This window comes from Pundamilia nyererei, unplaced genomic scaffold (assembly GCF_000239375.1).
Source record: "Pundamilia nyererei isolate P.nyererei 1_Seehausen unplaced genomic scaffold, PunNye1.0 scaffold00027, whole genome shotgun sequence".
In the NCBI taxonomy this organism is placed as follows: Eukaryota; Metazoa; Chordata; class Actinopteri; order Cichliformes; family Cichlidae; genus Pundamilia; species Pundamilia nyererei.
In genome coordinates this window covers 710,450-721,579 of record NW_005187428.1, presented here as the reverse complement: position 1 = coordinate 721,579, position 11,130 = coordinate 710,450, and the positions used below count along the sequence as shown (strand labels likewise).

At 40.3% G+C, this 11,130-nt stretch overlaps 2 protein-coding genes across 6 annotated transcripts in view; both read left to right on the top strand.

Annotated features, from left to right (window-relative positions):
* cep152 (centrosomal protein 152) overlaps nucleotides 1–3,887 on the top strand; it is a 14,328-nt gene extending 10,441 nt beyond the window's left edge. For 3 of the 5 annotated variants that reach the window (XM_013909590.1, XM_013909591.1, XM_013909589.1), the window contains exons 21-27: nucleotides 80–155; nucleotides 295–462; nucleotides 565–649; nucleotides 1,228–1,310; nucleotides 1,473–1,629; nucleotides 1,717–1,820; nucleotides 1,907–3,887. In XM_013909590.1, coding sequence (XP_013765044.1) covers nucleotides 80–155; nucleotides 295–462; nucleotides 565–649; nucleotides 1,228–1,310; nucleotides 1,473–1,629; nucleotides 1,717–1,820; nucleotides 1,907–2,724 — 1,491 coding nt within the window. In that variant the 3' untranslated portion in view covers nucleotides 2,725–3,887. The remainder of the gene's footprint in view (nucleotides 1–79; nucleotides 156–294; nucleotides 463–564; nucleotides 650–1,227; nucleotides 1,311–1,472; nucleotides 1,630–1,716; nucleotides 1,821–1,906) is intronic. The other 2 variants (XM_013909592.1, XM_013909593.1) reach the window with 2 other exon arrangements.
* Nucleotides 3,888–5,193: 1,306 nt separating this feature from the next.
* LOC102194220 (very long-chain acyl-CoA synthetase-like) overlaps nucleotides 5,194–11,130 on the top strand; it is a 15,301-nt gene continuing 9,364 nt past the window's right edge. The window contains exons 1-8 of the mRNA XM_005728242.1: nucleotides 5,194–5,653; nucleotides 7,443–7,652; nucleotides 7,736–7,891; nucleotides 8,987–9,111; nucleotides 9,208–9,402; nucleotides 9,513–9,603; nucleotides 9,868–10,066; nucleotides 10,141–10,238. Of these exons, the coding sequence (XP_005728299.1) occupies nucleotides 5,194–5,653; nucleotides 7,443–7,652; nucleotides 7,736–7,891; nucleotides 8,987–9,111; nucleotides 9,208–9,402; nucleotides 9,513–9,603; nucleotides 9,868–10,066; nucleotides 10,141–10,238 (1,534 nt within the window). The remainder of the gene's footprint in view (nucleotides 5,654–7,442; nucleotides 7,653–7,735; nucleotides 7,892–8,986; nucleotides 9,112–9,207; nucleotides 9,403–9,512; nucleotides 9,604–9,867; nucleotides 10,067–10,140; nucleotides 10,239–11,130) is intronic.

Genomic DNA, 11,130 nt, shown 5'->3' with positions numbered 1-11,130 from the left:
TATAAAATTTATTTTTTTTACAGATTTGTCTTTTATTTAGAAAGTTTTTCATCTGAAGCTTTCATTCTTGATCCCACAGATGAGTGAAGAGAACTTGAGCCGTGCTTTGAAGGAAACGCAGAAACAGCACGAAGGAGAAATAAAGAAAATGCAAAGTACGCAATGAGCTCCTCTCTAGCAGGACATGAAAATGTTCTGCTTGTATATCAACATGACATACTCTGTTCATTTCATGAAATGGTTGGTATCAATATTATATGGCAAGGTTTTTTTTTCTGTTTTTTTTTTTTTTAGCAGTCTTATCCCAGCAGAGGGAGCAGTGTCATTGCAGGAAGGAGTGCAGTGAAAGTGTAAGTAAGCTGCAGAAGAAGAATCAGGAGCTCCAGAGACATTTAGAGAAAACCTGTCGACAACTCCAGCACAGCGTTAGAGAGCACAAAACTGCCATACAGCATCTCAAAGGTAGTGCATTTAAAAGACCTTATTAAGATTCTTTTATAAGATTTTTTTTTTTATGAGCTGGAACTGCATGTGTGCTGACGGGTTAAGTGCTATCTGTTGTAGATGAGCATGAAAGCGTCTTACAGAGGGCAAAGGAGGAACATCTGCAACAGTTAGAGGAAGTGAAGAGAGCAACAGAATCATCAGGGTTTGTGTTTTTTTTTATTTTTGCCTTTAATTTAATGGTACAGTGAAAATTGCTATTGCCTTGCTGCACTTCAGTTATGTCAAAAACAAGTTGTTTCATAAATCTAATGCCTTTCAGAGCTACGTATTCAATTAGACCTCTCAACAAGTTTCTTCGGTTTGATCTTTTAATTTACAAGTTTAATTTCTTGAGACAAGTCGCTCCAAGATGCTCCAAGTTGGAGCATCTAAATTATCTTGGTATCATAATCTGTCAAGACAATTTAGATTTTAAAAAACCATAAAGAAAATAAGAGATTTCAAAGCTACTTCAAGGGACTGTTAAATGCTTCTTACTGTGGGACCACTTTACCTGATTTATATTAAGAAAACTAAAAAAACAAAAGAAACAAGGACTCTTCTGTATGTTAACACTCTGATAATTTCTGAACTGCATAATTAGACATGGCTTCATTAATCCCCCACTGGGGAAATTCACTTGCTACACTGTGTCAAAATGTTTACTGAATACAGTAAAATACACAGAGATTAAAGGCAAAATATGTATTTAACCAGGATTGTTGACTGTTTTGCTTGCAGAAGTTCTGGTCAGCAGCAAAAGCTTCAGCAAGGCCTGGAGGAGATGAAGCAGCAGTACCTGATGACTGTGGAAAAGATCAGAGGTTGGCGTTAGTGCCGGGGAATTAAATATGCATATCTTGTCGTTTGTTGTTGTTTTTGTTTTTGTTTTTATGTTAAATCATGTGTCCCAAAAGGTTGATTCTGTTCATCTGGATGTTGCATTTTTAAGTAAAACAGTGTTTTTTTGGGTTTTTTCCTTTCAGGAGACATGCTGCGTTACCTCCAGGAAAGTCGAGAGCGTGCAGCCGAGATGATCCGCAGGGAAGTGCAGAGGGAGAGGCAGGACACTGCTAGAAAGATGAGGCGGTATTATCTGACCTGTCTGCAGGAGTTATTGGAAGATGGAGGAAAGACCGCAGGGCAAGAGGCCATAATTATCCTAAACTTGTTTGCTTGGTTCATCATGGCTCCTCTTGTTAATTGTATCGATTTTCCTGTCTTCTGCAGTGCTGAAAAGAAAATAATGAATGCTGCAAGCAAGCTGGCTGCCATGGCCAAAGTGCTGGAGACTCCAATCAAAAGTAAATCAGCAAAGAACCAGAGTTTCCAGAGTGAGTGCTAATGTGCTAAACTGTTTTACTGGGATTTTTTTTCTCACCATGCCAGTGTGGTTTGCATCTGTGTTTTGCATTGACAGGATGTTCAATGGCTGTATCCACCACTGGCTGCCCTCCAGGTAGAAACGCAGGTTTCACTAAGAACCTGCCAACCCTCACTGAGCTTCCTGACTTCAGGACAGAAGAGAGATGCCTCAGGGAAAAGACTTGTGCTGATTCAGAACAGAAGCCAACCGCAGATGTGAGAACTAAACTTTTGAGCCACCTGGACATTCTTGCATCAAGGAGGGAGGAGACCTCTGTGGATGAAGGGATGAAGCCCCAAAATGTTTATACCACCCAGCCGTCGTACAAATCCTCTCATCAAACGGTTTCTCCATCCCACATGAATTTGGTCAATGTGTCTGTGAGGTGTAAGAGCAGGGAGATGTACATGCAGGGAGGTGACTCGAGGAAAGCCGAAACCCATTTGGATTCACAGCGTCAGAGAAAACCTGTCCTCATCCAGGAGGCTCCTGTCAGGGATGAGAAACAGAACGACTGGAGCATGACTAGTGGTGACTCTGACACAGACTTCCAAGTCCCCAGACTGTCCTACTCAGGGAGGAAAGTGGAACCAGTGAAACCCTTTTCTGTGTCGGCTGCATCAGCCAGCAAAATAGGGGAATTCAGCAGTCTCAGCCCTGATGTTTCTGACCTCACTGTTTATAATGAGATTTCTAAGAAGACTCCTGACACAGAGACATTTGTGCATGCAAAGAGGAGTGTGCACAGAGAGCCTACTCCTGGCTCTGAATGTGAGAAGCTGCAGGAAGGCTGGTCAAGGCCTCCGTTTTCTGAGTTGAGACAGCGCCAACAGGACAGTGGCTTTGACAGTCCCTTCTACCAACAGAAATAACAAGCGAAGGGCAGACATGAGGTAAAGTTTCAGTTAGCTCATCAAATGGTGCCTTACAGTGTCAAGTGTTTACATTATATAAAATTTTGTCCTGAAAGTGCTTGAACTTTGTGTTTGTTGAGTTATTTGTTAGGCAGAGTTTGATCTGTTGGCAGCTTTTTTTCTTTGCTTGGTGAGGAAGATGTGAAGGCTGATGATTGTACTTAAGTATGAAGCTACAGCAGCAGCAGGTTAGCTGAGTTCAGCAAAAAGGCTGAAAATTAACTAAACTGTTAGTTTGGCTCTAAGTCTTAACAAAATCGGTCTGCTCACAGGTTTGAAGCTTACAGAAGAGGATCTGGCATTAGCCATTGGAAAAAAAAAAAAATATCCATACATTTTTATTTTTGGCCAGAAAAGCAGACAGGTGAAGACCTTCGCAATTTCGCAACCTGCTGCTGACTGCAGCAGGAAACCTGCCGTTTCATATTTACAAAGTACGTATGGAGGAGGTTCATAATTAACTCTGCAGAAAGTGAATATGTATGTTTAGTATTGAATTATTGCATTGTGTAAACAAACGCAGGCTGCATCTCATATAAGGATTTAAATGGACCTTTTTTTTTCCTGTTTAAAACGTTTTCAAGTCTCCTTTTGTAAGTGACACTTATTTAAATGTCCCTTTAAATATCTGTATCTATTGTAATATGCACAAATAAATGTGTTACTCTAGGCCCTCAAGTCAAAATTCCTGAGTTGCAAACAACTCAACATCTGTTTTAATATCTGCCACAGCAAAAATCACATCAAAATATGAGAGCCACCCAAGAGGCCTGTCTGTGCTGTAACTTTAAAACGTTTCTGTATTTCTAGCACTCCAGCAAAATTTATTTCAACATTTACAGATCTGCAAATGTTTTTTTTTTTTTTTTTTTGGTTTTTTTTAAATCCACATTTATTAATCTGCACCCAGAGATCGCACACAGTATTTGTTACACATTTACAAATCTGAGTATACACACAGACTGAAGAACAAACAACCTTTGACACACATTTGAAAATAATTGTGCTACGGTATAATCTAGTACACATTGTACATTTATTTCGGTCATAGGCTGTAACTGGCACACAGGAGTTCACTGAATCAGAGACTCAGTCAAATACTGGATCCTTACTGGGTCACATCTTCTCAGTCTGGAGTTAGGTTTTTTAAAACCAGTCAGTTTGTGTTTTTTACTTTTAAAAAAAATGTTTATATATAATGTTTATGTTTTTAAGATCTGCAGAGCATAATTATAAATGTTTCTATATTGTGTTTGTGTATATTGCTTGAAATCTTCCTTTAATAAATCTTATTTAACTGAAAACTGGGAAGCAAATTTATTATGAAAGCTAAACGTTACAAGCAAAAAAGCAGCTGATCTATTATTCCTCTTTATTTGGTAGATATGTGAAAATGAATAAACATGAATCTATTTACATATATTAATATATTAAACGCAGACATTGTCTATGTTTAGACAATGTTTTGTTTTTTTTCCTGTTTCAGATGTATCAGCGAGTGCAGGACTTACAAATTTACAATGATTTTTGCTTTCGTCTATTTGTCTACACCGGCTCACTCCATTCATCCATTCATGTCCAAAACTAGCTGCTTGTTCCCAGGGATTACAGATAAAAACGAACTTTTAGCTGTTTCCACACACCGGTATCATGCAACTTGATACATGTACATGTTCCACTACCTATTGATAGCAGTCATATGGTAGCAGTGCCCATCTACATGCACTTAAACATGCCGATACAATCAAGAAGTTCAAACTGAGCAGAATGGGGAAGAAGGATGATTTAAATGTCTTTGAATGTGGCGTGGTTGTTGGTACCAGACAGGCTGATCTGAGTATTTCAGAAACTGCAGATCTACTGGGAATTTCCATCACAACTGTCTTTAGGTCTTGCAGAGAAAGTTCTGAAAAAGAACATATCCAGCCATCAGCAGTTCTCTGGATGAATATGTTTTATTGATACAAGAGGAGAATGACCAAACTGCTTTGAGCTAATAAGAAGGTAAAAAGTAAAAAACAAAACAAAAACAACTTTTTACCAAGGAAGGCAGAAGAGCAGCTCTGACCGCACAAGACACTGTGCAATGCTGTCACGGTCTCCGCCATTATCCATTACCATTATCGTCTGCAGGTGCCTGAAGCTTAATAATTAACCCTCCTGTTATGTTTGTTTCCAGGAACACCAACTATGGTCCTGGGTCAATTTGTACCGCAACATAACAGGAGGGTTAACAGCTCCTGTCCTTTCTAATCATTTACATAAGGCTTACACAATCATTGAGCAGGAGGGGATGCTGCCCCTCTTGCTCATCTGTTTTGATGTAGATCACCTGGTTGTTCAGTAGTTACATGTAAGTTGTGCTCCTGCTCCTTGCACCTTTTTATACCTCCGCTCTGTCTTCAGCAGGACAGCTGTGAGACAAACATGTTGGTCTGGACGGTGTGTGCAGCCTTGATTGTATGTGGCGTTTTACTCCGCCATCCTTATCTCTTCCAGGATGTCCAGTACGTGCTTGCGAAAATAAAAAGAAGGCGCTTTGTATTAAAGTGTATGCAGACTAATTACTCAATCCTGGACCGCTTTTTAGACTTGGTGAAGACGCAGCCGCAAAAGACTTTAATTTATTTTAAAGATGAAATGTTCACGTACCGGGAAGCAGATGTCCTGAGCAACAGAGCTGCGAGAGCGTTTCTGCAGGCTGGATGCGTAAAGGAAGGAGACGTGGTGGCGCTGTTCCTGGGGAACCAGCCGATGTTCCTGTGGCTCTGGTTGGGTTTGCTGAAGATTGGATGTCCTGGAGCTTTGCTCAACTCCAACATCAGATCCAAGTCTCTGCTACACTGCCTCAACTGCAGTGGAGCCACAACTCTGGTAGCATCTGAAGGTAGTACCTGCATTTCTGTCTGCTTTTCCAAGAAATGGAGACAGTAGAGAGCTCATTTACTCAACATTCAATAACAAATAAATACATAAATAATTAGAGAACAAACTGTACTTTGGCATGCCATGGGAAAAACACCAATGTAGGCTATGCACTGTTTGCCTGCAATGGAGTAATCTATTGATGGAGTTTGATATAAGAATTTCCATTTTTACTCCACCACAATAAAGTATCAGTCTTTATTCACATATCTAAAATTGTGCTTCTACTTCACTTCCAGGTCAGTATCTTACATTAAATGCAAAGAATGGTTGTTACTTTCCAGTAACAGGGATGACTTTTCATACCGTATAAGAAGCTTCTTAAACATTTTCTCACTGCCTATTGTTGCTTTAGTTAAATTTTTGATATTTGGAAATGAGTACATGTATACTCAACAGAAGGAAAACCACTTTCTCCACCATGCACCTTTTTATGACTGCATATGGCTGTCTTCGTCATCTTCTTCACAAAGCAGACAAAAATAATGTGTTGCACTTGTGGTCCATCTTAACTTTTAGTTATTTAAACTGCCCCTTCATTTAGCACATATATTGTTAGTGACAAAACATCAAGGCAGTTCCAAGAATGGAACATGCCTCTCTAAAGATTTACTGACTTAAACTGTCACAGTGGGAAACAAAGAATTTAAAAATAAAAATAAAAAAAGATTCTCCAGCATAAATCAATCAGTAACTAAATGGCTGAAGAGGATGCAAAAAATTAACAGTATTAATAGAACCGTAGTTTATATATTATATGTGGCTTTAGGGTTTCATTGGGAGATTGTTTGATTTAAATTAAATTGGATATCTTAAATGGGACATATCGTCCTGTGAAAAATAATTTCCACTCTATACAGTCCTTTGACTGTATAGAGTGGGCAACAAGTGGGAGCGCACCTGTAAAACCAGAAGCTCTGTTTGCTTGTCTGGAGCATTCAGATGTGTTAACACAATAATTGAATCTACCAGGAGTTAAAAGGAAAAACAAAAGTAAAATTGGCAAAAACTGTCAAACAGCTATAGTTTGGCCAAAAAGGTTAACCATCTACAACAGACTGGCTGAAAAAGGGGAAGAAAAATCACACTGTTGCAATGGCCCAGTCAAAGTCCAGACCCCAACCCAACTGAAAAGCAGTGGTGGGGCTTTGAAAGAGCTGCGCATCAATGAATGCAGGCAAAGACCGGAAGAAACCCTGTAAAGCAGAGGCAGCCAAAATTCCTTCACATCAATATGGGAGACCAGGGCTGGACTGGTAATCTGGCACACTGGGCATATTCCCGGTGGGTCAATTGAGGGGCTGCTGTCCACCAGCTGTACAAGCCATGACAAAAACCCATTCGTACATTTTTCCTTACTGTCACTGCCCAATCAAATCTCTACACACAACCCGGCCCTAACCTACCTTCATTAGGTGCTCGTGCATCTTGTTTGTGTGGAAGGGGTGGGGTGGGGGTGGGGGTGGGGGGATGTACATCCATGCAGATTTTATGCTTAGCTTTTTTTTCCTTTTTTTTTTTAAAGTGGTCTTGTTGCAAAGACCTTTTACCTAATATTTCAAATACACAGGTTTTATTTGTGCTCCAGTATTTGTTTGTTTGTCTCCCTTTATCTAAAGGATTCAAGCATATCTTTCATCATCACTCATGAGCAATAAAGCTGCAGAGGAAGATTGAGCTGAGCTTTGTTAAAATACAGGAACATCTTTTGTAAGGTTTGTTGTGTTTTCTTTCTTTCTTTTCTACTCTAGAGTTGTTGGATGCAGTGAAGGAGGTGCTGCCCCATCTGCATGAACAGCAGATCACTGTTTTCATCTTAGCTGACAGGTGTGAAACTGCAGGTGTGGAAAGCTTCATTGATAAAATGAATCAGGCTTCCTCTGAGCCTATATCCAAGGAGTTAAGGTCCCATTTAACCATGCAGAGTCCAGCAGCCTACATATACACGTCAGGGACAACAGGTAAACTACTTACTGAGATTCACGATGCATCAGTGAAAGAAATGGCACATTCACCCCCTGAGCATCTGGCGTGTCTTTAACAGGTCTCCCTAAGGCAGCTGTGGTCACTTACAGCAAAGTGTGGAACTTTTCTTTACTTCTGGCTACAACAGGAGTGAACTCCAAAGATGTGATTTATGATACCCTCCCGCTTTATCACAGTACTGGCCTCTTTGTCTTCACTGGAGCTGTTGAAAGAGGTATGAACTCTTTGGATATATACTATTGTTAACTGTGTAAATCTTTAGTTTTCTTATCAACAAACCCAGTGTTTAAGCTGAGATCAAAATCTCCAGATGCAATTCCACGTTCTCCCTAACTTGTGCCCAACAATCAATCCACAACTCATTAAGTCATTTAGAAAATAGCCACTTTTTAAAAACAGATTTCTAAGAGAACAGTTGACTTAAACATCACTAAATATTGAATTTCTTTGGGTCTGTTTAAAAAACCAAAACCAAAAAACCCCAAAAACGGACACTTGTTACTATATAAAGCAGATCTTTGTGGTACGGTGTTAAATGCCTTTGTCTGGCAATATTCTCTGTGGCATGGATTCAACAAGGTACTAGAAACATTCTTCCGAGATATTGGTCGATATTGATGTGAATGCATCACACAGTTGGTGCAGATTTGTTCCACCACATCCAAAACACACACTATTTGATTGAGATCAAAATAAACAAGCAAAACAAGTCCAAAAACCAGAAATGACAGCTCTTGGAGGTCGACCAGGTAACCAGAGTCAGAGACATGCTGGATGACAATCTGCATCACTGCAGCTGTGACCTCAATCATCGGTTTTCTTGTAACATGTTCTGGTTTCACAACACACACATGGGATGCAATGTTTCAAATTAAGGATAACTCTTAATTGATGATTTCACACACGCTTGTGCTGTTGCCTGCCGAACTCTGGTATATGGCAACAGCTCCTGGCTGTCAACTTCTCTTCTGCCGCACACCCATCTCTGTCTGTCAGCTGTTCCAAACAGACTTCCCTACCACTGCTCCCTGAACCCACTGTGTCAACCCTCCCCTGCTGCTGAGCCACACCCCACACCACAGGACTCCCACTCCCCTTTCCCTTCACTCATGAACAAGACCCCAAGATACTTCTCGACTTGGGGCAACAATTCTCTGACCCGGATTGGACCCTCCACCCATTTCTGCTGTTAGTCACTCAGCTGTGAACCGCTCCAGTGTGAGGTCGACGTTGGTGATAAAGTAAAAATTTTGACTACTTCCACTGCTACTCTTTAAAGTGTGCTGTTGTCATCTATTGTTGTGTGCAGGTATTCCTGTTGTTCTGAGGAGTAAGTTTTCTGCTTCCCAGTTCTGGGACGACTGCAGAAAATATAATGTCACTGTCATACAGTACATAGGTGAAATTATGCGTTATCTCTGCAACACTCCACAGGTTTGTGCCAACACAGCACCAACATTAATACTACTGTCTCACACAGAAAGGTTTAGAAAACTAACAAACGCATGCTCTTCTTTTCTCTTCAAACAGAAACTCAGTGATAAAAACCACAAAGTCAGACTTGCAGTAGGCAACGGGATCAGAGCAGATGTTTGGAGGGACTTTGTGAGACGATTTGGGGAAATTCAAATCAGAGAATTTTACGGAGCAACTGAGGGAAACTTTGCTCTGTTGAATTATAGCAGCAAGATGGGAGCTCTTGGGCGACACACCTTCCTGCACAAGGTAAAAGTCCATGTTTCAGCTCACATTAAGAAGTAAAACCTGTCACTCATGAAGCAGTGTTTTAGCTTTTTCTTTTCTTTCTTTCTTTTTTTTTTTTTTTAAATTTGCAGATGTTTTTTCCATATGCTGTGATCAAATATGATGCAGACAAAGGAGAGCCTTTGAGGGATTCTTCTGGTTTCTGCATGGAGGTTGAGAAAGGTGTTTTACTTCCAGCATGGTTATAACAACAAAGATTTTTTTTTCTTCTCAAGTTCTCACCCATGCATCTTTTCAAATGCTATAAACATTTTATATGCCTAAATCCTAAATCTACCCAGTTCATTTTCTCAGCCACAGTGTACCTCACCATGCACAAAGTTAACGTTTAAAAGACTCAAATGCAATGTCTTTACAGCATGTCTCATGCATCTTGCCTTTAAAATATAACAACTCCAAATATGACTTCTCCTGTACTTTGATTAGGTGAACCTGGACTTCTGGTGACTGAAATAACAGCCAAAGCTCCATTCACTGGTTATGTGACAGACTTGAATCAAACTGAGAAAAAGAAGCTGCACAACGTCTTCAAGAAAGGTGATCTGTACTTCAACACTGGCGACCTGCTGCGCATCGATGAGGATAATTTCATGTACTTCCACGATCGTGTTGGCGACACATTCAGGTGAGCGCATGTTTTGAAATAATGCTTAAGAACGTGAGCTCACACAGAGCACTGAAAACAAAAAATGTCAACAGATGGAAAGGGGAGAACGTAGCTACAGCTGAGGTGGCCGACATCCTTGTGCTGACTGACTGTGTTAAAGAAGCCAATGTTTACGGAGTCAAAGTGCCAGGTACATGTTGCTGCTCCAAAATCAAGAACAAAATGTACACCACACTTAGTTTGTTTAGTCAATCATTAATCAAATTGTTCCACAATCAAGCATTTCTTTTTAATCAAGATCAAGATTTTATTATTTTATTATTATTTTTTCTCTCCAGAAGATTGTACCTCTATTTCAATATAGCTTATTTAGAGCAGTAAACACATGGGGTAAAGGATATACAGTCAAAGAGTTTGTGCCATGGTGGAATGCACCTCGCACACTACTCGGGCAGCTGGTGCTGAATACAGGGATATACTGGTAAATATTACTTGGCAATAAATCTGTGTGTGTGTGTGTGTGTGTGTGTGTGTGTGTGGTCTCTGAAAGGAACAGAAAGAAAATACAATACTACATTACTAAAGTGTTCACAACAATATCTCCAGAGTACATTAACATAAACACAGGCGGGAAATAAACTAACATCCCCTTTAATACCATAGGCCATATATTACCCACGACTCACGCATAGACCCACTGAGAGAGCTAACCAGGTACACAGTTATACCCAACCACACGGCAGGAGAGTTAGCTTAGCTTAGCACCCGCTAGCGGCACAGACAGAAACATAGTCATTTCCCCCCTAACCTTGGTTACAGTCCCAAACACATCTTATTATCACATCCTCACACATCACCAACTTACGTTGCTCATTAACGCACACTTCTCACTGAATAACCAATTCTCTGCCGGTATATCTGGAGCAGAAAAGCTCAGGTGCTTTGCCCACGTTTCTCCCTGAAAATAGTCTCTCTCATACAAAGCGGTGGGGTGACCTCTACTGGCCACTCTAAAAACTACAGGTGAACTAACAACTGAACAGAATAAAACCATAACTACGGGGCCTTTTGTACACAGTGTC